The sequence below is a fragment of the Aplidium turbinatum genome, chromosome 12 (genome assembly GCF_918807975.1).
Source record: "Aplidium turbinatum chromosome 12, kaAplTurb1.1, whole genome shotgun sequence".
Classification (NCBI taxonomy): Eukaryota; Metazoa; Chordata; class Ascidiacea; order Aplousobranchia; family Polyclinidae; genus Aplidium; species Aplidium turbinatum.
In genome coordinates, this window is record NC_137483.1 from 13,627,222 (window position 1) to 13,654,850 (window position 27,629).

At 37.8% G+C, this 27,629-nt stretch overlaps 1 protein-coding gene across 3 annotated transcripts; it reads right to left on the reverse strand.

The window, feature by feature from the left end:
• Positions 1-1,409: 1,409 nt before the first annotated feature.
• LOC145780522 (heterogeneous nuclear ribonucleoprotein U-like protein 1) lies at positions 1,410-26,674 on the reverse strand. Of its 3 annotated transcripts, XM_082592148.1 has the most exons (21): positions 26,639-26,674; positions 24,573-24,692; positions 23,742-23,788; positions 23,540-23,564; positions 23,008-23,054; positions 21,826-21,895; positions 21,604-21,711; positions 15,306-15,375; positions 12,561-12,666; positions 12,022-12,138; positions 11,225-11,437; positions 10,636-10,794; positions 9,798-9,914; positions 9,113-9,235; positions 8,825-8,941; positions 8,239-8,410; positions 6,531-6,674; positions 6,077-6,196; positions 5,377-5,479; positions 4,909-5,029; positions 1,410-4,357 (listed from the first exon to the last, which is right to left on the reverse strand). In XM_082592148.1, exons 1-21 carry the CDS (start codon positions 26,649-26,651, stop codon positions 4,205-4,207), a joined length of 2,265 nt encoding a protein of 754 aa, XP_082448274.1. In that variant the 5' UTR covers positions 26,652-26,674; the 3' UTR covers positions 1,410-4,204. The 3 variants fall into 3 exon arrangements, with proteins under 3 accessions (XP_082448274.1, XP_082448273.1, XP_082448272.1); XM_082592147.1 differs by lacking the exon at positions 26,639-26,674 and having other exon boundaries at positions 23,742-23,785; positions 24,573-24,747; XM_082592146.1 differs by lacking the exon at positions 26,639-26,674 and having other exon boundaries at positions 24,573-24,747.
• Positions 26,675-27,629: the final 955 nt, after the last annotated feature.

The following is a 27,629-nucleotide window of genomic DNA, read 5'->3' on the forward strand; positions in this document are numbered from 1 at the left end:
TACTGTTTAAACAATTTTGTATTGAATCAGCTTGTTCGTTCTTCCATCTGTCCATGTTCGTTCTAGAAACTTCTTGTTCTTTGCTTTTACACGAAATGCAATCTTTCTTCAGAAAAAGTACAGTTTTCGTGTAAGTAGTAAACCTGTCTCATTGGTCCCATTGGTGTGTTGCAAAGGTCCCACCCAGGTGGGACCAATGATACAAAAAAGTGAACTTTTAAAAAGTGAAATAATTTTTTAATCTGTGGTCCAATCCAAAGCCTTAGCTATGCATAAATACAGTAAGAAGATGTGCTTCCCTCAAACGCTTAAGTAGCCCTGTAGTGCGAAAATCACGCGCGACAACGGAAAAAATACCCATTTTGTTTCATTGGTCCCACATCTCCCCTAGTAGCCTATCAGATAACGAGTGCAATGCAATTTTTCCAGATGTGATTCCCTCTTTTTTCAAATGCTCTTTATACAAAAAATGTCTCTTGGGAGAACAGTCCATAAAGTATAGTAGATGTTACCAATTGTTTCAAAAATTGTTTTGACTGTCGCTACGTTTTCAACACCTTGCCCAAGCACAAGATTTAATCGGTGTGCAAAACAATGAAAATATACCGACAGTTTGGCACCCGCTGCAACTAGGTGTTGCTGTGTACCTTCATCCTTGCCTGACATGTTGGTGGCCCCATCAAAACCTTTGCCTATAAGGTCTTACAAAGCTTCTGTCTCAGCTGTGATAAAGCCATCACCTCAAAATGGTAAAATTATACTACAATCAATCAATACAACAGAGCGATAACAATGAAGATTCTTTATTTCTTCGTACGTCAATGCTGAAAAAATAATTCATACGTAAGAAGTTGAAATTAATTTATGACGCAGTTACTAGGCCCCCTAACCCCCTGCATACACCCCCAAGTTTTCTCATCGGATCTCGACGAATTACAAAATTGACCCTAAATAGGAGTGAGGTGGACATGTCCACCTCAGTCCACCCCGTGGCGCCGCTACTGAGGGAATTGCTTACGTCAAGATGTAGGCCTAGGGACAGTATGTAGGCCTAAATCAGTTCTGCATGATTTTTAGTATGCTTTTTTATAAAGTTGAGCGCTTCACTCAGGGATATCTTGACACTACTAATCTACTATCCCTGGCTTCACTAAACCAAAATAATTTAGAAGCAATGCAAAACATTTTCATCTTACGAAACTTTTTTTCCTTCCAAGATTCGTGTTTCTTCCTGTCAGTAACATTTAAATGCGAAAAAAAACTATCTATACCGAATAGAAATTTCAGCTGATTTTCTGTGAAGAATAATTTTGACCAAAGAATTTTGTTCAGCAAAGAACGTGATTTTAGTTACGGGGGCTCAAGACAAAGGGTAGGCTACCGGCATGATGTAACAAGATGAGACACAGTTCAGTACAGTTTGTTTTTATTTGACCATCACAACAAAAAACAATATAAACCAAAAACAAAATCTACAAAATGTACAGGTCTACAAAATGTAGAGGTCTACAAAATGACAGAAGCGACAAAACGATAACGTTACAACCTTTTTTAATAGAAATTAAAAAATAAGTCAAGTCAATAGCGCCACATATGGATTGGTTTTGAATCTTTATCCTCGCACTGACAAAGCCTTGCTAGGTTATTCCTGGTAGTTTCGCATACTTGTAGAGGCTTTTACGCAGGGTCGGTTACCGAGATTGACAGAGTGAGGCTTTCCGATTTTTGAAGTGTTGTTGCTTGGGAATTATTTCGTCCATTACGCTAGGTGCCGCTTAATGGAGAGCAGTCCTTAGAATGCGTTGTACAAGCGCACAACTCGAGAGTAGAACCAGACCAAGAATAATGGTCAGTCCAAGAATAAAGATTCAAAACCAACCTATCGACAGATTGTTATTCTTCACGTGCTTAGAAATCTTGTAACTTAGAACCTTATAAATAGCTTTGTGAATATCTGCAAACACTAGACACATCAACTAGGTAATTTAATTCAAATTTTACCTGAACTTGGTTAGAACTTTGTCATTGTTGAAAAAGTTGAATTTCGTATCAGCACACGTAGGCCAAGAGAGGAAAAACCCCAAAAACATGACTTGATTTATGCTTAGCTTTTAATGTTTCGCCTAAAAAAAACAGGTATTATCGCACCAAGATTAAACTTTTGCAGTGAGTTGATCTTGATTTTTTTGGTACGACTATTTCGAACAATCTTTGTATTACAACCACCAGATTTACAAGAAAAAATTCTAAAATCTAATTCGAAACAATTCTAATGGAAACCGCTTTAACAATACGCTCCAATGTAGGCTATAGTCTACGTGAGAGAGTTTGTGCAAGTCTGAATACTCTCGCGTAGGCTTACCTACTTGCACTCTTGTGTTCATCGCTACTTTTTTTGCCTGATTTGATTATTGTATTATTTGTATTTCGCCACTTGTTTTACGGATTTGACCACAGGTTAGGCCTTGGCCCCTTTGGGTAGCCAGTGCCCGTAAAACGTACAAAACTGGCATTGACATCTGTCACAATCAATGTGCGAGGTCCCGCGACGGGCTGCTTTGTATCTTCAACGAGCGTGTTGTTTTGATTGTAAAATTCTGGTGCGATGTGTTATTATCGGTTATGACCTGAAGTAACCTTTGATTGCGAATCTTTGTTATGTAACGTAGTTCTGGACCATTCTGTAAGATGCGAACCTCGAACATTCTGTTGTTTTCTCAATCACCAAATATCGTTTGTCATGATGTCACAAGGATGTTTACCAATGGATCTCTGATTGCGAAATCATTATTATGCAATGTATTTTCTAGAATCATTTTCCCTACGTGACAATCTAGAAACTTCGGCTTGTTTACGATTTAGTGCAACTTGACAGAACTATGAGTCCTATGATGTAACATTACGTAACCTTCTCGAAGTTACTATACCAAAAAACCTTCTATAAATAGTGGTGTAATTTGCGTAACGATTATGATGAGTTGATTATTATGATGAGTTGGTGATGAGAGATCATTGTTGTAGTAGTAGCAGTTGTTAATAGACGCAAAGATTATTGTTGATCGAGAGTTGAAGTATTGAATACGAGTAAAGCAAAGTTGATGCTAATAAAATTTCTGATTGAAATTAGAATCGTATGAGAAGCTGTGAGTGGATCACGTTAAACTCGATCAAAAACCGCAAGCGTTGGAATCTATTGCTGTTTACTGTTACTTTGATTAATTGCTGGAAGTGGTGAACCATTCGTTGGAGTCCGTCAAGCGTTTTCATATATATCATTTCACTAGTAGAACTATTCGACATTTAATTGACTGCTTTTCGGTTATAACCCATTAAACTACGTCATTGAACCTTTCCAAGTCTTTTTCCTGGTAAGAGATAGAAAGAAATCGTGACAACATCATAATCCACTTATTACGTTAAATTACTCACAATAGGTAGGCTGGGCCAGTGGGCTTACTGCGTAAATAGTTTTAACAAAACCCGGTTGATATAGCCTATCGTTTTGACTTTTGACTGAAATGGACTACAATTTGGAAAGTTGGGAGAAAAGAAAAGGCTAGGGCAGAACAAAGGAGGACTTAAACAACGTCTTCAAGATTGCATGAAAGAGAACACGTAGCTGATGAGATTCGGAGATGAAGAAAACTTGAGCAGGAATAGGAGAAACTGAGATTCCGACCCAAGATTTGCAAATACAAAACCACGATAACCAGCACATGAATAAGGTGAGTGCATGATAACTTAGCAACACGAAACCAATCACAAAGCGAAGGGAATCCACCCGATATGGGCGTGGATATTACATCACCACTTGCTCGCCAATAGCAGATGCCAAGAGCAGAGCAGGGCTGATGCTAAGAGCAGAGCAAGCATTTCGTGTCACATGAAATGGTTTAGAAACTGTGACAACAATATTTCCTATTTAGTTTTGAAGTCAGTTTTCCCTCAACTGCATCAACACCACAGGAAGATACCTCGTGGAATGTATATCTCTTTGAACCAAGTTTCTTTGAACCAAGTCTCTTGCCCAAACATATAGTCCGGAAGAACAGCTCATACGACGAAGAAAAAGAACCAAGTCTCTGAGTCATTTCTCTTTGGGACAAGACGACTTCTTCAATACTGGTCGAATTTGTAAGCTGAACAGGTGATCCTCACACAAGGAAACTAAAAAGCTTCTTCTTGGGGTTCCATGAACCATCTCCTACATTACTGCAGAGTAGGAGTCGTCACAGACCTTTTGATAACTGGTGTAGTGGTTTTGATACTGCGGAGCTGCTGCCACCACAGTAGCTGGCTGTTGCTGAATTGTCGTCTGCTGCTGGTAGTATTGTGCCCACTGCTGGCTGTAATCAGGCTGCAAAACAGGACGACATAGTCAGTAATTTGTCACCAAGTAAGCATGTTAAAACTACGGCTTTTCCTGAAGTAATAAATAATAATAATTAATAGAACACTTGTGTTTCTCGGCAGCCGATTTGTAGCAAGAATTACTAATTACTGTACTAGTGAGTGCTCAGCCTTGTGCTGATAGCCGATAGCCTTTCTTCACAATAATAGAACACTTGTTTTACATTTTGTATAAATAAAAAGTAGTACAATAAATGAATTAATTTTATTTTATTTTCACCAAAGAAAATATGGAAAGACACAGTGAAAGATGATCTGATGAAGAGAAAGTTAAAAATCGAAGATACCAACGACAAAAAGAAGTGAAGGAGTGGCTGCAGACAACTGGTCGATGCTTAATATTTCAAGATGAAGACTTTTTTAAAGCAAAATAGAGAGAAAGAGAGCGTTTGGGACACAAGTGTGGGCTTTTCTCAGAAACACACTTTCAGGTAAGATTTTCTATTTGACTCACGTTTTAAAAAATTTACTTGACTACGTAAAAATTGCACAACCCACCTGTGAATGAGCATTATAACCTTGGTGATATTGTGGAGACAATGATGTTTCTTCTGTCGAGTCATCATCGCCATTTCGATCGTGATCTTGGTTGGAAATCGTGCAACTTTTGTGACCGAGTCTGTAAATCCGTGGGAACAAATTTACCAATCAAACATAGCTTTCCACAGCTATTTCGTAGACCAAATGAAATCTTTCTGGTAATGACTACCTCAACAAAGACAACCTTCCCGCGAAAACCGATTAACTGATTGTGAGTTGTTAATTGAACCAGATTTAGCTACGGAATCTCAAGTTTATTAACGGACATCGCTCTGAACCAGATTGTCGTCAACTCAAGCTGTTAACCATATCAAACCAAGCACTTCAACAATAAAGAAATCCAATTGAAAAACTCTACTACAGTCAGTTACATTATTTAGTGATTTTTTTTTATGCACGTACTTAATTACAAAGCTTGTCCTGTACCTTTTATTAAAGTCTCCAGATTGTTTCCCCCCGTAACCCATACGGTTGGCAACCTTGAAACCCCCTCGAGGACTAGCCAAATTGCGATTCTGCTGCCAGTTTCCTGCAAATACAATACTTTTGAAACGTTTTAAACAGATATCTTTCCCTTCATAAGAAGGCAAAAGATTTTTAAAGCTTTATCTTATCGTTTGACTTGAATCGAAAGTAAAATGCTGCAATGATGAGCTTAAATAGAGTATTCACAATCGGAGCCTTCCCTTGCCGATTAGATCCTCGGCGATTATAATCTAAAAGAAATGTTTATCCAACTCAGAAAAAATAAACTTCGAATAACAACAACGGGGTAAAGCGGTTGGTGAAGAAAGAAACAGGTTATCTTGTTCTATGAGGTGAGTACGTCATGATGACGTGCCAAAATCAGCACGCTCGTTGTGACGTAATAAATACAAATATGACACGTGGTAGAAATGTTATCACGCGTACCACTGATAAAACGCATGCATTTCAAGACAGTGGTGTCTGAAAAGCTCCGGGCTCCAAAACTTGACTGATTGCTCTGTCTTCCATGAGTTAAAAAAACTCCCAATGTGTTGTTTTCATTGTTCAGCGCACAAACAACTCGCAGAAGACACGTTTTCCGCGGACCACAGTTTGAGAAACGCTGCTTTAATAGCACCACAAGAGACACTTCGCTAACCTCCATATGTGATGACGCTAGCTCGTTGGTTGGACGGTGTTCTCACGTTTACAGCTCCAAAGGATGAAGATCTCCCTCCCATCGCGCGGTTATCTATCCGGCATCCTCCACTGAAACCGCCTGGAAGGAAAAATGCTCTTCAGAATGACAGGATTCGGAATTTACTTTAGGGTACGTGTGATATAAGTTTGAACGTTGTATAACTTGCGCTTGTGGAGAACTACGTTTGCATGGAAGCTCTTATAGCATTCGGTTTCCTCCAAAGATTCCGCTCTTCATCTCATAGTATTAATATCATGTTTTCTGATAGAGTTTATTACTACCAAATCTACAAGCAGACAGATGTCTGGAAAAGACCCTCTTAAAAAGTCAACAATAATTCAATCTGTGTATATTTTTCAAATCTAAACTTGTTCAGCAAGTCGGTTATTCAATTGGAGAATTCATCACTTACCTCTGAACCTTTTTTCAGGAGGAGGACCCTTATCCTTGGCTTCTTCACGGTACTGTTCAATCAGTTTAATCAAATCTTCTTTATTTAATTCAGGAAAGATGACTTCTTCAAATATATCGCCAACTTCCGGAATAGCGAAGTTTCCTAGCAAGAGCAATATTATTGAAGACTTGATTTGTAGAATAATAAAGCTTTGGTGGAGAGTTCGCTGTGTTGAACCAGACAGACAAAACAAAGTAACTTTAGCGGATTTAACATAACGTATTACACACAAAAATATAACATAACTAAAATAAACTCTAACGTTTTCGACACGTACTTGTGTCCTCATCAGGAAGTGCAAATCTGCAATATACACAAAATGAAAATTATAATATAAATCTGACTATGTAGTATAACTGTAACGACATTCCGAACTGAAAACCACAAACTCAACAAGTGATAAGAATGATTTTACGAGTAAATAACACGGCGGGAAACAGATCACAAGAAGTGTAAAATACAAGTATGTGATAACAATTAGAACACACACAGAAGGAAAGACGAGCCACAGGCAAAAAATTGCCTGTTAAGACGAATTATTACGTTTGATTAGGGCTGCCATGATCTTCAGAGTGCCGTTACAGTTGCAGTGCATAGTCAGATTTGGCAAAGCTGGCGGTAGTACCATTTTTGGAGCTTAGGTTCCACAAATGAAAAAACGTCACACGGAGGTATACATCTCCGTGGCCATACTAAGTGTACCTACTGCACTGCGGAGGCCGGAAGGCCGAAACGGTGTGCACTGTCTGCAGTTAATTTTCATTTTATGTATATTGCAGATTTGTACTGTACTTCCTGATGAGAACACAAGTACGTGTCGAAAACGTTGGAGTTTATTTTATTTTAATTATGTTGTATTTTTTGTGTGAAAAACATTATGTTAAATCCGTTGAAGTTACTTTGTTTTGTCTGATTTGTAGAACTAATTTACATTTTAAAGAAATTGAGTTTTCATCAAAAATATGTTGTATAATGGTCAATGTGCGTGCCCGCAAAAAAAATTAATTTGAAAAACGGCTTTATTTTAATATAACACACGCTGGTGTTTGCATAGAAATAAAAAGATTAAACAGCGATGAAAGAACTATAACTTGCTTTATGTCAAAAGTACTTTGGACTTGAGCAGTTTTTCAACTCATGTCTTCAATTTGGCATAGAATAGAGCCTTCGCAGTGACACAGATGTTATTGGCACAATAGTCAGCGTATAAATGGGTTGGTGACTTCACAGAGGTGTTTCAGTCAAATTTGTATTAAGCTTTTTTTGTTTGTCGTATCCAGGCTTACACCCGGCAGTTGAAGATTTAGATTAAGTTTAAGTGTCTCGCCAAAGACACAGTCGCATGCTCTTGAGCGGTGTCGAACCGGCGCCCTTTTGATTGCCGTTCCAGCGCTCTCACCACTCGGCTATGCAGCCGACATGTATTAAGCTGATAATTGTATTCACAAACGGTCAAGGATTGAACAAATGAAACTTCCGAAAAGCCTCCAAAACACTCGCAATCATAAGCTTAGACCACGTGACTTCAGAAAGGAAATACCTTTCTAATCGAAAAAAAGAGCCCAAAATGTAAATACGAAACTCATGTTTAGCAAAAGTTTGCTGGATAGGAGTTGGTATCTACATTTTGGGCTCTTTATTGTTTGATTACAATCATTAGATCAACCTTTTATTTGATACATCGCAACATCAGATGTTCTTTCTGCGTCCTGTTTACTGCGGTTTTCAAGGCGACTTTTAAACTCCTCATCGGAAGGTACGATCACAATGGCCTTGCGCTGATAACCAGCAAAATACTGCATGTTCCGTCGTTGCGCAGACGAGGACACATTGACATCCTTGTAGCCAAGCGATACATGAAACAATAGAAACCATGATGCGTTACAGGATAAACTTCCGTGATCGGAATGACAAATTTATTCCAATGAAAGTCACGAAGACACAGAAATTATTTAGTTATTATTATTAATTTTTCTGTGAAACGTTGACTGGATGAGGGCGTGATTGAATGGTGATGTAATGTTGCGAAGCTTCACAGAAATCAATAATGCAAATAACGTTGCCAAGTGCTTAAAAGTCAAAATTGATGCAAGAGTTTCCAATAAAAGCTTTTATAAATCATGAAAAACAAGCATTGCCGTGCAATTGCGTTTCAATAAAAAAAAAAGCGTAAAATGAGGTATTCCTCTAAAAAGTTTTTTTTTTCCATTTAAATCATAAAGAATCGACGGGGAATATTACTTTCAGATTACCAGATCAAGGATGAAGTTTCTCTTCTTCCTAGAAGCAATCTGCATCAATCTGTTCAAGCAGCTGAAAGCATGCGCCATCAGTAACCCCCGAGGTGTCTTATTTTCCAACCCGCTCACCTGCGACAAGTTGCAATATTTAACGGTACAATAAAATTGAAGCTGAGTTTCCCAGAAAAATATTGCTTTCCAAAATGTTGGAAAGGAAATTCGAATTCTTAACAAGCTCTCGCGTTTTTTCTGAACTCGCTGTGCTTGAAAAACCAATTACAATAAGAAAGCAACTCAAACCTTCATTCTTTCAAGGATCGCATTCATTCCCAAAACGTTGTAGTTTTTCTGTGAGTTTTCAACGACATGATTTCTTGCCCAGTGCGTTTTTCCAGCGCCAGGAAGCCCAACCAACATCAAGACCTAAGAAAATGATTTTTAGGAAAAAGTATATCCATAAAGAATGTTCATTTACGAAAAAACTGATGATATTGTAACAAGATGTCGCAATTGTAAGCAAAAGTACTCAATGCTTCACAGCAACGAGTAACAATGCAATCAAAAACTCTCACAAAACAGCAAAACGCACCCTAGGCTTCTTGCTGAAGCGTTCATAAGTTTATCCAACTGGAATTCTTTTTGCTCTACTTGAGCATTAGTTTACGTCTGACGATCGCTGAGTAAAAAAAATGGAATAGCACTCAACTTTTTGTGACAGTGTTTCTGCATGTAATGTGTATGTATCTACTTAAAAATTACTTGCTAGTTCATGGTAAATTTTGGTGTAATTCGTTCTGCTTGGCTTTTCTTTTGGAATTGAGCACTTTTTTAAGTGATAACAGCATTTATTGTTTATGAAATACGTATGTATTGTATAAGATATATAATATACAGGCAACGCCATACAACGTTTATCATGGCATCAATGAAACTCGCAGTGCCCGGAACAGGCAGAGGTAACACTCTGGATGCAATGAAGACTTACCTCACATTCTTTTGATGTGGATGCACCTATAGCTCCTCTGGTCCGCTGCTCTTCAGGAACAGAAGCAAGAAAAACATAATCTTTAAAGTTTTCAGGATGAGCGAAGTATGGTTCCTCCTGCGTGGTTTCATTGTAAGCAAAATGTTGGCGCTTTTCAAGTATAAAAATTCGCACCTTACAATATTCAAGCCAGTGGTATTACTTTGTGTAAATTTCAAAAGCAAAATACGTCGATAGAACAGGACTTCACCGATAAAATTACATAACTGAATTGGCTGAACACAAACTGATAGACGCTCTGAATGCAAATTGCGCTCTCAATCAACATTCGGTTAATATATTTTCAAACTAATAAATGTGATAAAACAAACAGTTCAAAGAAAAAAAAAACGGAAAAAAATAAGGACTATGAAAGAAATGTCACAAATCACATGAAGCTTTTTCTAGAATCAGTTGACGATAATAGAACGTGATTGTGTTATTTGCATACAGCGCTATACCCATTGTAGATGTGGTGCACTTAGCGCTTTGTACTGTGTTAGGGCAAAAATAGAGACAGAATCGAAGATATGGCGATACATACGTGACAACGTTTAATTGTTTCTACAAGATGTGGACATTAAAGATGATCCCATCCCATAAAAGCGATGGATTCCGCATGCAAACATGCAAGAAGTGTTCAGTCGAGTGCTGGTAGCGAGGAAGAAACGCCTCTTTCTGCAACCTCTTTGCCTTACAACTCAGTGTATTTTGCCATGTTGCAAAGAGAGCATTGTCTTTCAACAATTAACTCAGCGGGGTTTCAAAGCTACACCACAAAATCGACAGACAGCCTAACCTTTTGCCCAAAGTTCAACTCCACGGTCATGTTCTTGCACAGCACATGAGGAAACAAGACTTTGTTGTTCAATTTCGCTTTCTCGACGGTAAAGCCAACTCCAAGGGAAATGCCGTTCTTGGTGAAGCTTATCGTGACGTCATTGTTCCCAGTGAAGTCCTGTAGTTAAACGAAATCGCGAGTGTAACATCTGCATCATACAATGACCAGCTAGTAAGACAAGCTGCATTGAGTAAAAGCTATTATACTTCGAAATATTACGCTAGTATCGTGATAGCTTGTCATCAAAATTCAACTTGTCATTAGATTCAACCGATTCAAAGCACCTGTTGTTTTCAATCATAAAAAGCCAAAGTTACTCCAAACTCAGTTAGTTAAACAAAGAAACGGTTAGGTACCTGGAAAGATAAAGGCCTGCGTCAGTGGTTCAACATCTTTACAGATAAAAAGTTTCCAGAATTAAGCTATCAAACAGCCTTTTTCAGTCCCAGAATCATGCAAATTAATTACCGTAGTAATAATGCTAAGATGTAAGCAATCTTAAAAAAAAAAACGTTTTATTTTAAACAAGTGTGTTCATTCTTCTTACGATGTAACAACCCATAACATCTCCTTCTTTGAACAATTCACCGTACTCTTCCGCTAATTTGTCAGTAATAACTTTTCCTGTGCCACAATAAGCATACGAGCACTCCTCTTCGCCAAGTTGCAGCCCGCACAACTGAGAAGACCAGCCAAGCCGAACTAGATGTCGATTGGGCTCGGCAGACGACAAGTGCCTCACTGAATGGTCCTCCAACAACTAAAATATTTTGTTGACGGTTGTGGTTAAAGGTTTGCTGTAGACTAATGATGATCGATAATAATAATAATATAACAATAAATATGACGAAAGATATCAACTGCAGACAGTGACACACTGCTTCGGCCTTCTGGTTGTATAAAAGTGATGCAAAGTGGACAAATTGCTGTGCTAGTCAATTAGGTTCTGTCAATGTGCTAGTCAATGTCGGGCAATGTCAATGTGCTAGTCAATTCGGTTCCCTTGAATACAATTGCTCCAAGGAAAAAAATTGGATACCCCACCAGCGGGAACAAAACCGAATTTGGATGTTGACTGTTGATGCTGAACAGTGCCCTTCAACAGGAGTTCCGTGAGGGTTCCACGTTTTATAGGGAAATCAGTAAGCCGAAAAAAATGACAGTTATTGCGTCACTAGTTCATTGTTATGCTATTAACGAGAACGTTATTGTTTTAATCTAAATTTTTGTTGGTGGGATTCCGTGCCAAACACGAAAGTAAATCTGGGGTTCTGCAATGACAAAAATCGTTGAAAAGCGCTGTGCAGAATAACTGTAACTTGCGTAATTAACAGTAACTCGTACTTTGCATTCGTAGCAGACTCTTCCTGACCTCACACCATGCGTAGCTTTTGCTCCTGCCCACAAGTAAGCAAACCCTTCCATTGAAAAGGTCTGGCCAGTACATCGGTTGTTAAGAAGCTGAAAATGTTTTCAGAAATGCAAATGTGATCAAAATTGACGAAGTTACTTGAAGCAAAAAGAATGCAAAAGTAGTCACAAAGCATCAAGAAGTCCAAATTGCGCTAAATGTTAATGAAAAAAATTGAGTTTCGCTTTTAGCAGCATGATCGTTACTTAATAAAAATACTTATTTCACAAGCGCAGAAAAAAACGATCTGTCTCAGCCTGATGCAGTAGGTTCGCTGTGGTAATAGCCGTTGATCACAAGCTTTCGGAACAGTTTCTTAATCATGCGCATTGACGGGTGATGTTGAAGTCAGAGTGTCGTTGTATTATGAGGGCTAGTTTCTTTGGCTTGAGGCTGCTGTCATGATTGCAGTGTGAAGAGTTTGTGTGCTGTGCATGGAATTTATGCAAAAATCAAGAAAACAACGGCAAACCTTTATATTCAGGTCGCTGTTGTATTTGTCAAGCACAACAAGAGAGTCATCAAAATCTTCTTCTGGTTCATCAGGAACCGGTGGGCACCTTAAAGGTTTACGAGAACTGTCGATATAAACATATTGATTGATTGATTGATTGACATTTTATTTGTTGCGAGTATAAACACACATATTCAACAAAATCGGATAAAACAAACGATAACGTAAAATGTGTTATGTGTGGATACTGCAACGGGTGGCTGCGAAGTGACCTGGAAGGTCTTCTAGTCGAGCAGCCACCCTCAACAAAAGAAAAAGTAACAAATTAAACATCAATGAAGCGAGGCAAAAGAATCTAAAACATAAATTTACGGTATAATTGCTTGAATGAACACAAAATACATCATGTAATATAAGTTCTACATAGTCCTGAAGATCATCATTGGTAAAATGATAGTAGTAAACTTTTATAAATTTTTTTAAATGAATTAGGTGATTTTTTTCTTATTTCCAATGGGATTGAATTCCAAATTTCCACTCCTGTATACTTGAAACTACGTTGAAGTATTGAAGATGAATATTGAGGAACATAAAAATTATCCTTGTCAATTGCATTTCTGGTATTGCGAGAATGTACATTTTTTGCTTTTTTAAAATAATTAGAAAAAGTACATGGTAGTGAATTGTTTTCATATTTGTGCATTAATTTTGAAGTTTCGAGTTTGAACAAATCTTTTATTTTAAGAACATTTAGTTGTTTAAAATATGGAGTCACGTGATCGGACCATCGACCTCCCGCGACTATTTTTATTGCTTTGTTTTGGAATGTTTGGAGTTTGTCGACATGCGTCTTAAAAGTGGAACCCCATATTGATATTGCATATTGTATATGAGGATGCACAAGCGAGTGATATAATTGAAGTCTTGTTTTCGGAGGAATGAAAGATTTCAATTTATACAAGATGCCGACGGACCGAGCAAGTTTCAATTTTATATCATCAATGTGGGGTTTAAATGAAAGTTGATTGTCAATAGTTATTCCAAGATATTTAGCGTGGTCAACTATTTCTAATTTATCACCGTTGTAGAGAACATTGATTTTATCAAGATTACTGTAGTTTTTTTTTGGCGGAATTACTAATAAGTTTGATTTGGAAGCATTGATAGTTAACTTGTTGGCATTTATCCAGCTATTAATTTCGACTAGATCCGAGTTGAGCTTGTTTTCTAACAGACGTAAGTTTTCAGCTTTGACAATGAGACAAGTGTCATCCGCAAACAATCTTGGTATTGATGATATGCTATTGGACAAATCATTTATATATAACAAGAAGAGCAGTGGGCCTAGTGTGGATCCCTGTGGAACGCCGTACTCAATAAGCTGATGAGTGGAAGAGTAATTGTTAATCTCAACATATTGTTGACGGTCATTCAAATAGGATGCGACAAGGTCGTTTGCTACTCCCCGGATGCCATAGTGGTCAAGTTTGCGCAAGAGTCGTTTATGGCAAACAGTATCGAAAGCCTTTTTTAGATCCAAGAAAGCAAGCCCTGTAAAATCTTTGGTCTTCATTTGATCATAGGAAGTGCTGATGATATCGAGAGCGGCATGTGTTGTAGAGCGATTAGTACGGAATCCATATTGCGTAGGAATGAGTACAGAATTTTTACCAATAAAACAGGAAATCCGTTTAAATATTATCTTTTCGAATACTTTTGAGAAGCACGATAACAACGAGATAGGTCGATAGTTAGATACATCTTGTTTGTTACCTGACTTATAAACTGGTATAACTTTGGCAACTTTTAACTTGTCTGGAAAAATGCCATATGAGAATGAATAGTTGATCAAAGCTGTCAAAGGAGGTGCGATAATGCTTGTTACAGGTCGGATAAAATATGGCGATATATTATCATAACCAGACGCTTTATTAGTATCTAGAAGACGTAATTCATTGTCTACTTCAGTTTCATCCGTTGGTTCGAAATAGATGGAAGATTTGACTCGATTATTTAGGTACCTGAGATAATCATCATCATTACTGGGTTCAACATTATCGGCCAAGTGTTTTCCAATTTTACAGAAATGATTATTGAAATTATCAGCTATGATATTTGGTTGGGAGATCTGTGTTCCTTCTACATTAATAGTACCAACAGTGGCTTGGGATGATTTTTTATTTGGTAAAAGCGAGTTAATAGTTTGCCATGTTTTCCTGGCATCATTACGATTTGTATATAGTTTTTGTTCGAAGTAATGCTTTTTTGCTAAAGATTTTACTTTTGTTAGTTTATTAGAGTACTTTTTGTAAAGGAACCTACTTATGTCATTGCCCTTTAAGAAATGAGTTTTATACATCTTTTGCTTATTTTTAATGGACACATAAATTCCTTTAGATATCCAGGGTTTTCTATACAATTTAGCCTTTTTACGCGAGATTTTTCTAAGGGGTGCATGATTATCTATTACATTTTTGATTATTTCAATTAGCTCGGAGAATTTATCGTTTAGACTTACAGATGATATAGCCGTAAGGCAAGGCATGAATTTTTCCACACAATCAGAAATTTCTTGGCAATAACTTTCCAATTCAAAACTTCGTTTGTCGCGTGAGTAGGTTGTTGAATACTTAGATGAGGAATTGCAACTCGTGATGAGTCAACATCTGATGAGAACTCAACATACGATTGGTCATACACCATAGTAAGCAACTACAAAGTTTAAAATAATTTTAAATAAAAAAACGTCAACGTGAAACGCACCTTTCATCGGGATTGTGATCTTCATGGTGACGTTTGCGTGAGCTGTGGTCGTTTTCCGAAGATTTTTTTCCTAGTATAAATTTGGGTCTGCTACTATTTGGCGAGTCCGATTCGGCGAGTCCGATTCGACTAGTCCGATTCGGCGAGTTCCCTATTCGGCGAGAGCCTTTTTCGGCGAGTGCCCTATTCGGCGAGGTTTTGAAATTTTTGAAAGGAAATTATCGGGTACCGTAGCCTAATTATAATTGCCGTTTTTACATCGTTTTAACGTCGCTAAACGTTGAAATCGTGAAGAAGGGAATAAAAAGAAAATGTTTGAACTATTAAATTAAAATTCGTCATGTCAGTTCGGTTGTTTTTATTTCTGACCATCATATGAAAAACAATACACGTCAACATAGCAAAGGTAGAAGCGACAAAACGCGAACGTTAAAACGTGCTTGAATTCGTCACGTCAGTTCAGCTTTTTTTCTTTCTGATCATGATATCAAAACCAATACGTCAACATAGCAAAGGTGTAGAAAAAGGTAGAAGCGACAAAACGCGAACGTTAAAACGTGCTTGTGACCGAAGTAAGTTATTGAGTTGAAAGAAATTTGGCACCGTCGCAACACTTTCAGAAAAATTTAAGATATGAAGGAAAAATAAAACAAAGAAAATGTTACAAAAAAAAAAATAAAATAGATCATGTTTATGTCTATAAGTTAGTACTTTTGAATAGTTAAAATGATTAGTTTGGACCAACAAATGTGGGGCCTACAGCTTAGATTGAAAGGAAATTATCGGGTACCGTAGCCTAGTTATCCCGACCAGCAAAAATTTGTTCCAAGAACACAGTTCATTTTTACATTGTAGTAACAGAATGAAAAGGCTAAACAAATGTGTGGCCTATCGTGTTAACGTCGCTAAACGTTGAAATCGTGTAGAAAAGGGAGCTTTTGCTGACTAGGATACTTTGAAACTGAGAAACATTCACAGAAGCCCTACGATTTGTTCCAAGAACCCATTTAGCATAACATTTCATTTGTACATTGATCCAACGTCTGAATACATTATCTTAAAAATGCAACGTATCGTAGGGCTTCTGTGAATGTTTCTCAGTTTCAACGTATCCTAGTCAGCAAAAGCACCCTTTTCTACACGATTTCAACGTTTAGCGACGTTAAAACGATAGGCCACACATTTGGTTAGCCTTTTCATTCTGTTACTACAATGTAAAAATGAACTGTTAGGCTAACTGGGTTCTTGGAACAAATTTTTGCTGGTCGGTATAACTAGGCTACGGTAGCCTACCTGATAATTTCCTTTCAATCTAAGCTGTAGGAGTGTAGGTCACACATTTGTTGATCCAAACTAATCATTTTAACCATAGGCGCCTAAGCCGTGGGGGCCAGGCCCCCACGCATATTTCCGCGTGGGAGCAACTTTTTATGCGGCATTGATACATAAAACATTAGATGAACTAGCGATCGGCAGCAGGAAAACATTTTTAAATACAAACCGCAACAGCTTCGCAGTAAATAATCACTAGAACGAGTAGCGATGCTACAATCCCACCCCAGACAAAAAAATCTGTCATTTTTACGTTGATTTAACGTCTGCAGACGTTGAATCAATGTAAAAATGACTGATTTTGCTGCCTGTGACATAGCAAAAATCTACCATTTTGCGTCGATTCAATGTCATCAGATGTTGAATGCACCCAAAAACAACATAATTTGCTACGTTGACGCAGCGTGCGTTTAACTTAATGCACTTGCAAACAGCCTCCTGTCGCTTTCGAAAGTCGAAACCTCTGCAGAGAATTGTCGCGGCTGTGAATCGCTTGCTGTGAAAATGAACTTGAAGTCTCGGCCCGAGGTAACCACTAACCAACGTAACAAGGGCTGGTACAAACCGCATTGCGCACACGTGGCATAATCAACACAACCAGTAGCGTATTTAGGGGGGAGGATAAGGGGCGATGGCCTCCCCTTAATGATCAGGTAAAAAAAATCATAAATTTTGCAAAAAAAAGTTGTATAGCACAAGACATAATTGCTTGGGTGATTCATCCTGCGCAACTGTGTCACAAGACCTAAGGGGCGATAATAGGCTTTTTGGCAAGACTTGCTCAGTTTTTGGCGAAGAAATCCGAATGCCGCGGAGAGCACCTAGGCAACAACATTGACCTAACATTCCAGCTGAAACCGCGGAGATCTATTTCAAACAAACAGTTTTTCTTCCTTTTCTTGACAATTCCATGGCACAAATTCACGAGAGATCCAATGAGCACTGCTCGCTAGCTTTTAAAGTCAGCACATGATATATCTGCCTTCATTGATTCATGAAGATGAGAACTGCCCGATCGACGAGATTTTCGACTTCTACCATGCCTACCATGAAATGCTGGATGTTGAACCAAGCAATTGCTTTGCAGCTACTATTAAATTACTAAAAGCGAATTGGCTTGCAGTTTCTGTGGATAAAAGACATGCGACTTTTGTGGATGCGTGTCAAGCTGTTGAATAACTCGGCAATTATCCATAAATTACTTCGAATCTTTGCTACGCTTCCAGTTACAACTGCCTCCAATGAGCGATGTTTCCGTTCACTAAAGTAGCCTACCTGCAAAATTATTACCGCACGACCATGACCGAGCCACGTTTGGATGGTCTACTAGCTCAGATGTATTTAAACAAGGATATTATACTCGAGTATGATGCAGTCATTGATATATTTGCCAAGCGCAGCCATCGCATTAAACTATAAATTGTCATTGCGAATCGCCGAGAATGTTCAAAAGGTAGGCTATTCGAGGTCGGAAGGACTAACTTATTGTTTATATTCTGAAGTGTTTGATATCTTTTGTTGGTTCATTGATTGGAACAGTAACTTACTTCTACGGATTCGCTCTTGATTTTGGACCCCCTCCCCTCCTATCTGACGGCTTCAACTAACCCTCTCCCCCCATTTTGACGCATCATATGACATTTTGGTATAGCCTACTCCCCCTATTTAAAGGATCAAACAAGTCTAATTTTTACCCAAGTAGAAAAAATTTGAAACAATTAACAACCATTTTCACTAAATTTGAGTTTTCCATGTACTACCGTTGAGACTACCCCTATTGGCCTCCAGCCGCTTAGTCAGCCGCTATGCGGCTGACTGACACAATGTCTTGGCCCCCCCCCTAACAAACTTTCTAAATACGCCACTGAACACAACAACGGACTAGCGCAAACTGCATGGCGCACACACGTCCGTTGCCATAGAAACCCGATCAAAGGCGGGGAATATGCGTATCTTTTGTTTCATCTGCAACACGAAAACGGGCGTATTACAGCTGAAAACGGGCAATATTACAACTTGAAAGTTGGTCAGCGATAAGTTGCGATATTGTAGTGAAAAGGGAGCAATGTCAAGTCGAAAACTTAATCAAACGTCTCTCTGTAACTATTTTTCAAGGGCTGTTTACGGATGTCAGAAACTTTTAAATTTATTCAAGGTGACGTGCTGTTGAATTGATGTAAACATGAATGATTTTGCTTTCAACAGGTATATTTTCAAGCATATGATCAAGTTAGTATTTTCATTCCATTTACAGTATACCTTTTAGTAAACCTTTTCGTCTCTTGTTTCATGCTAATAAATCTGTTGCTAAACTTTATGTTGCGCTTAGCTTAAAGCAGGGGTCGGCAAACTTTCTGTACTACTGGGCCAAATCTACAAACTTCCGGTAACGCGCGGGCCGCATAAATTTCAACCTATAAACAATCACCACATTATCCTTAAAATCATGGCGCATTATCCTTAAAATCAACTCCTATTCCTGTGTCTATTGCACAATGAGACGTGTTTGTTGCCGTTTCATATTTATTGTCAAACACATATTAAAACGCAATGCATTGTTTTTATTTAGTTATCATTTATCAATGTGAAGGATGATGTTGTTTCTGTGTCATGGCCAAGGTGTTTAAATCAACTGGCAACTTTGTTGATGATATTTGCAATACGTAATTCAAATGACGATCTGACAGGCGAGTGCGAAGTTTATTCTTTGCGTAATTCATTTTTGAAAAAAGCTGCTCACAGCAATATGTGCTTCCAAACATGCACATTACAGGTTTTGCATTGTCATACAGATGAGGATAGGTGGATTTCTGGACATATTCTTTAAAAAAGTTGGCAATTGGAACTGAATCGTATTTGGCCTTCAATATGTTGGATGATTGAAGTTCAATGTTCAACCAAAGACTGGCTGCTCTCTAGTAGCCTTCCACCGTAGTCCGGGAACATCGTGAATCTGGGGTGGTAAAAAGATAGACCCTTGGCCCCAGAGGCTCACACGACGACGAAGACGATTGAAGTTCAATTATTTCCATTTGCATCTCATGTGGCATAGTATTGACATCCATTGAAAATGGAAGGCAAATAAATCGAATCTGTTTTTTTGATTTTTTAAATCGCAAAATCGAGATTCAAAGTTAGTTTTAGTGGAAACGATAAGTGATATGTAGGCTACTTATCAGGGTTGGAAGGTTTACAAAGGCCAAAATTGGGAAAATAAGCAAAGTTGGAATTGATTAATTGAGTTTCCCAAAGACGTAGCTTGTTTACGAAGGCATTAATATGATCATACATCTGATTAATAAATTGCTCCTTTCCTTGTAGTTGTAAGTTTAGCTTGTTCATATGAGAAGTGAAATCAGTGAGAAAGGCTAAATCTGTTAACCAATCAGGATCACTCAGTTCATCAATGCCGAAACCTGCATTCTTTTGTTTCAAGAAAGTCCCTATTTCGTTTCGCAAATCATAAACCCGTTGTAACATAGCACTGCGACTTAGCCATCTAACCTCGCAAAATACACCAGATCTTGATATACAGCATTCATCACTCCAAGTAAACTTTTGAATTGGCTGTGGTTAAGGCCTCTTGCCAAAACAAAGTTGATTATTTTAACAACAGTAGACATTGTTATGATATAAAATGAATTCATGCGTACATAATGATGAAACTTTAGTGTATGCACTAAAAGTAAGATCGTTCGAGGGCCGCAAAAAGTTTGTCCGCGGGCCGCATTTGGCCCGCGGGCCGCAGTTTGCCGACCCCTGGCTTAAAGAGTCGCAGTCCATCAACCGCTAGCCAACGCAGACGCATAGCATGTGTTTTGGTCGAGCTTTGTTTATAATAATTAACGGTAGGTCGAACGTAGCGATAACTCCGAGTGTGGCAATAAAAGCAATCCTAGTGTGACGACATAATTACGTCATCCATCTGCGTGACATTTCGCTGAATTTACGTTGCTGCTGATGAAACACGCTTTCACCCCCACGGCCAAAAAAATAGTTAGGCGCCTATGATTTTAACTATTCAAAAGTACTAACTTATAGACATAAACATTATTTTTTTTGTAACATTTTCTTTGTTTTATTTTTCCTTCATATCTTAAATTTTTTTGAAGGTGATGCAACCTTGCCAAATTTCTTTCAACTCAATAACTTACTTCGGTCACAAGCACGTTTTAACGTTCGCGTTTTGTCGCTTCTACCTTTTTCTACACCTTTGCTATGTTGACGTGAATTGTCGTTTCTACCTTTGCTATGTTGACGTGTATTGTTTTTCATATGATGGTCAGAAATAAAAACAACTGAACTGACATGACGAATTTTTATTTAATTAATAGTTCAAACATTTTATTTTTATTCCTTTCTGCACGATTTCAACGTTTAGCGACGTTAAAACGATGTAAAAACGGCAATTGCAATTAGGCTACGGTACCCGATAATTTCCTTTTAAAAATTTCAAAAACTCGCCGAATAGGGCACTCGCCGAAAAGGGCTCTCGCCGAATAGGGAACTCGCCGAATCGGACTAGTCGAATCGGACTCGCCGAATCGGAATCGCCGAAACGGGCCATTCCGTATAAATTTATAGGCAATGCATCAGACTGATCGATTACACAGTTTGTGTTAAAAACGGAAAAACTATGAGCAGCATTCCCTGAACAATAGTCTGCTTCTATTGCTTATCCTTATAGCATTGAATTGCGCACCTGGTACACCACAGAGTCAAAATACGGAACAGTAATCTTCAAGCAGAATTTTTCCCACTGCATGATTGACAGACAAGATCTAACCATGAACATAAATAAATACAGAATGCTTTTTGGGATAATAAAACAAGTGTTCGTATGAAACCTGGTTCTGCTGTTCGGTGTTCGCCTACAAAGCATGGTACCTTGCGCATGTTTTCAGTTTGATCACGAGATGAGAAAACGCAAAAATCAGTTTAGCCAATTTGTGAAACAAAAGCATACCATCTGATGAAAGATCAGGATTTTCTTTGCCTTCGTCATTTCCTGGTCTTTCTTCTTTGGTAGTTTTTTCATCCCTTGAGCTTTCGTTATTCAACGCTGTTTCTTTTTCTGTAAATCCAACTTGAAATTAACGACTGGCAGAAATTGAATATTACTAGAAATAAGATGTGCTCATTGATTACAATACAAGTTTCAAGTTACATCAAGAATTATGTGGCCTACCCATTTGCTCTTCCTTTCTGTTTTTAACTTTGGTTATTTGAAGAGCATTGCTATTTTTCTTGTCTTCAACCTAAAAAACGTCAAAATTAACTACCAATCGCCTTTGAAGAAGTATTATTACAAGTTTTATATGTAAATAGGCCTACATATCGGAATGGCCCGTTTCAGTGAGTCCGATCCCTATTCTGTGATTTTTTTCAATTTTTTTTTTAATTATCGGGTACCGTAGCCTAATTATCATTGCTGTTTTAGGGTTAGAGGTTAGAGGTTAGGAACTCACCGAATCGGACTATCCGAATCGGACTCACCGAATCGGACTCACCGAATAGTAGCAGACCCGTAAATAGGCCTACATATACAGTACAAAACAACCCAGTGGTATCTTTACAATGAATAAAAGACGGTTGGTGACAGACAAGCAATACTGTTAAAACCTCGACAAATGCTAAAAGTTACTTTAAATAATTATAAACCGAAGTATCAATTCATTATGTACCAATCAACAATTCTGCAGTATATGCAACAAAGCAAAAACGATGCAATTATAAAATATAATTAGTTGCTATTGTGTACAACTTCTGTTTTTGACAGGAGGCAGAAACAACAGAGCTGTAAAAATACAAGTCATCAACAAACAATTCATTTATGTGTGGTTCCTAAATTTTCTTGTTCTACTCCAGGGGTCACCAAACTCTTTTCTCTGAGGGCCGGATTGCTGCGAGATTAACAGCTGCGGGCCGGATGCAAATTGCGAAAAGATATACAACCATGTAGAATCTCTATTGACTTGAATTGAGCACAATAAATAGCAAAGTCAGCAGTTCAATAGCAAAGTTGTGATGAGAATCGAAAGGTTGCTGGAAAAGTTATCCCCTGCTGTGATATACTAGGCCCACAGGGCATCGTGCTCTTGAAAAAACATTACATTTTTCCAAATTTGGCCTAGGCTGTCCCCATTTGTGGTGGCCTAATGATAAACAGCAACGTCAGTCCTTTACAAAAAGTTTGGTAACTTTTTTCCTTAACAGTTGTAGTGCAGTGGTTATTTCCGCAGCATGTGGCGGGCCGGATGAAATCAATTCGCGAGCCGGTTTCGGCCCGTGGGTTGTAGTTTGGTGACCCCTGTTCTACTCAAAGAGACTAGTAAGAGTTGGAATATTTAATGACGTGAGCTGAACTCACAATTGGTTGAACTGCCGAATTTTCGGTTTGCATTTCTTCTCCAGTGTCTAAAAGAGACCAAAATACAAATTTAGTTGACAGCTTAATTTGTTACATTCACAATGTTTACAGTTTTTTTTGTAAGAGGAACACAACCAATACGGTTGCCTGGTTCCATATGTTAATTGTGTTATAGACTAAAAAGCACAAAACGCTGCACACTTTTTCCAAATTAACAACAAATGTTTAAATAGTATTCTTGCATTGTACCAACATAAAATAAGTTGCCAGGGTAGACTAGACACTACAACAAAATTTGTATAAATAGCACTGAAATTACCATATATACTGATTGAATGCTAATGTCTCAATGAACAAACACATAGCTTTGTCGCCATGCAAAAGCAAACAAAGATTAAATTTGCAGTTGTTGAATATCTCAATGACTTTTCTCAGTTTTTAACAAGCATGAGCAGCTGGAAGAACTAACTCTGATAGCAGGTTTTTTAAAAACACAAGGGTCAATTTAGACAAATACATTGATGCAACATACTCATATTTGATTCTTCACACTGTACCTGCAAAGCAAATCACAAACATATTATTTATTTTAAAAAATAATTGTCTATCAAAATTACTTCACCAACTTTATCTTGTAAAAAGAATTCATTTAAATTATATACAAACAGTACTAATTTACAAATAATTTAATCTTACAAATTATATACAAAAAAGACAAAAGCATGTTTACATACATCCTGAATGTTTTCATGGTAGCTTCCATCATTTTCTAAAACACCTTCTGTACAAAATAGAATATTTTTATTATTACAACACTTGTTTAGAATATATTATCTTAACCACATTTTTTAAAATACAGTGGAAAGCCATGTACCGATATTTAAATTCTTTTAATGTCATGATGCATTGTAAGGATGCAGGCCTACTACTTGATATGCTGAGTTAGAAAATCAATAACATCAACCACTTAATAGTTCTGTTTCTCCTTTCCAAACCTACATTTATTCATCATTCATTCCAGAAAAATTCTCATTGCATATTTACTTTGCTTTCATACTTTTAGAAATTGTTTCACATCAAGAATATACAGGTAAGACTGGCTTTTCAAAACTTAATGGTAAGATGATGTGACTTGTGAGCTCATGTGAACTTCATTTCAATACAAGTAAATCGTCTGCAATAATATAATCAAATACAAATGTAGCGCTTACTAAATGTCAAGAGACGCCATAAAGATTGGCCAATAATGAAAAGCAAAAACTTGCATCTGTGCATCTTTGATCATTATCCCAGCTCATTCAGAACAAATCACACATTTAATTTACTTGCAAAAACCAGTTAGGACTATTTATCGGAAGCAAAACCACATTATTTAGACATCAAATTTGGATTAAAAATTACGGTACTACATTAAACTTGAAGAAGATAAAGGATAGGGGAGTATAATATCAAAGTTATGAAGTGATTAAAGAATCAGGCTTGACTGAAAGAGGTGAGGATAATAAAATTGCAATTTTTAAATTGTACATAGCCATAGTGTACCATAATGAATACAATAAGCCTACCTTTTTGAAGGGCAGATAATAGCAAGACAACTAATTCTTGCTTTTCCAAGTTCTTTGATGCATTAATATTTCTTGATTCTAGCTCGGATTGTAATTCAGAAATTTTCATTTTTATTGGGTTTGTTTTTAGGAAGTGGCTACGTTTACGGCGCCGTAAATACAGCCGTTCCATGCCTTTTTTTCTAATCTTTACGTCGCTTTTACTGCGCATGCGCGCTGGTGCTGCGCACGTCACGCGCGAAAGCAGGCAGTTCAGTTCAGCTTGACAGCATAGGACAATTAGGACATTGTTATATTTTCCGCACTGGTGTTGCCAGATAAGGAATTCTAAAGTGTGGTAGCTAAAATTATTTTTGTTTTGATGAGTGTGAAAATTAGGTTGAATTGAAAACAGGCAGGCGTAGCAATTGTGGAATTTTGCTTAGCTGCAATAGCCTATAGGATATGGCTATACTGCAGCAATATGGCTAAATTTTCCGCACTAGTGTTGCCAGATAAGGAATTCTCCTTTAATTTGAAAATGCTAGGCTAATGAGAAGACGATATAGGCGTTCAAAATTTTGTAAGTGTAGGCCTAATTAGTTGCCTATTCTGTTTCGAATCATCCATTTTGTATTCCTTTTTCTCATTCGTAGGCTAATGAGAAGACGATATAGGCGTTCAAAATTTCTAAGTGTAGGCCTAATTGGTTGCCTATTCTGTTTCGAATCATCCATTTTGTATTCCTTTTTCTCATACGTAGGCTAATGAGAAGACGATATAGGCGTTAAAAATTTCTAAGTGTATTGTATTCCTTTTTCTTATCTTCAAAATGGGGGAAAAATTAGTTACAGTTGGGGAAACATTTCGCAATTTCGATGAAGTATCCCAAGCTATAAAACAATACGAAGAAAAAAAAGTTTCTTCGGCATTTTTCGGAAATAAAGCTAAGTCTCTATGTTTTCTTGTTGCTAATTCCTGGCTGAGATGTTTGGTATTGGCAAAACTTGCACTTTTAATGCAATTTTGTTTAAAATTAGGCACTTTTTTTTAGACTGATAGCATCATTCTCAATATCGTAACGTCACACGCGTGCCAAAGGGGGGTTGTAACCCCCAAACCCCCCCCTATTTGGCTACGCCACTGGTCGTAACAAAGCAATCAAAATGTTTTATAAATTAAATAAAATGTTACCACAATAGCTTAACGATTGAGTCGTAGCGTAGCCTAAAGATTTGAGTAGGCTACAAGACGTAGTCCGGGAACATCGTGAATCTGGGGTGGTAAAAGGATAGACCCTCGGCTCGGCCCCAGAGGCTCACACGACGACGACGTCATATTTTAAACTGATTGTCCTGCTTTATAATAATAATCGTGTTTTTATTTGCATCCATTGCGATAACATACAGTGCACTGCGATCACAGATGCGATACAACAGACGACAGGAAGCAGCAAAAGTGACATAGTCTTCAAGTCAGCTGGTCCCCTTATTTTGGCTTGCCATTAGGCCTAAGTGTCTTTACCGAGACACAGCCGCGTCCTTTCGAACGCCAAATATCCGAGAGACGTTCTCATCACTCGGATATCTGGTATCATGCACCCTATAACGTCCGAGTTTTGTCGCTACTACCTTTTTCTAGATCTCTGCTATGTTTGTCATATACTGTTTTTTCGTTGTGATTGTTAGAATTAAAAACAAACTAAACCGCCACAAAAACGCGTAGCCTAACGATTGAGTCACTTCGGGTGAGAATTTAGTTTAAAAAAAGGATTACGTTGTGATCGTTAGAATTAAAAACAAACTAAACCGCCACAAAAATGCGTAGCCTAACGATTGAGTCACTTCGGGTGAGAATTTAGTTTAAAAAATAGATTACCTCTTGGAGGTATCGAACTCATATCCTGGGAGTTCAAACCAGACGATAACCGCACGCGCCACTGAATCACTTTTCAAAAGCAGTTGAATTTAGTTATATATCAGCATTTTTTTCAGCAACAGCGCGCATGCGCAGTAAAAGCGACGTAAAGATTAAAAAAACAGGCATGGAACGGCTGTATTTACGGCGCCGTAAACGTAGCCACTTCCTTGTTTTTACCATACTGTTAGTCAAATATGCTACACTTACCTATGAAGCAAAAAATTAGAACAGAATTTCTTTTCAGCAGATTAATACATGTAGGCTAGTTCAGCGTTGGAGAGCTGCTGTACAAGTCTCCGCCCAGATAAAAAAAAATACCATGACGTCATAGACAGGAATCGACCAAGACACAAGGGTTGAAGCTGGTTGAAGTGTGTGAACAGTAGAGCAAAGGTAAAGTAGTTTCACCCTATTTGTTTGGTCGATTCCTACCTATGACGTCATGATATTTTTTACCAAGGCAGAGACTTGTACGCTAACACTAGCTTCCACTCCAGGTTCCAACATTAGTTTGTGTCAAGTGTTCTAACTATGTGAGGCTGTATTTACCGTATATTGCAAATACTGACGCTATGTTAGTTTACCATACATACATTACTCGAGCATGACATACGGACACAAGCGTATGCTTTTGCAAAACTTCAAAAATACCTTCATTGTCGAACATCTTGAAAACTAGAGCCAATTTGTAAAAACTAACGGCACATTCAAGTTCGTTCGGCAAACATGGTTATTGGTCACAACCGTCACATCTTCAGTTCAGTTCAGTTGTTTTTATTTCTGACCATCATATCAAAAACAATACACGTCAACATAGCAAAGGTCGAGAAAAAGGTAGAAGCGACAAAACGCGAACGTTAAAACGTGCTTGTGACCAAAGTAAGTTATTGAATTGAAAAAAATTTGGCACGGTCGCAACACCTTGACACGGTCGCAACACCTTCCTTGGGCAAATAAAAATCAACGCAATAAAAAAGCTTTTGCACTTATGCGGCACAAAAAACAACTGGAAGCAACAAAAAAGCAATATCATCGAATCAGCCAATTCGGATTTAAAAAAGCACATTTGGGCGGTGTCGAACCTAGGTCCCATATTTTCAGAAAATTTGAAAATCACATTAAAAAAAACGTCAAGCAATGTTTCTTTTCCATCAAACC

Excerpts from the sequence above, each read along its gene's own strand:
- LOC145780522 (XM_082592146.1), bottom strand. The coding sequence starts at position 24,744 with ATGGAACGGCTGTATTTACGGCGCCGTAAACGTAGCCACTTCCTAAAA. Across the intron at positions 11,438-12,021 it reads GAGTCTGCTACGAATGCAAA|TTGTTGGAGGACCATTCAGT; the intron begins GTACGAGTTACT and ends AAAATATTTTAG. Across the intron at positions 6,197-6,530 it reads TCCTGAAAAAAGGTTCAGAG|GCGGTTTCAGTGGAGGATGC; the intron begins GTAAGTGATGAA and ends TTTTCCTTCCAG.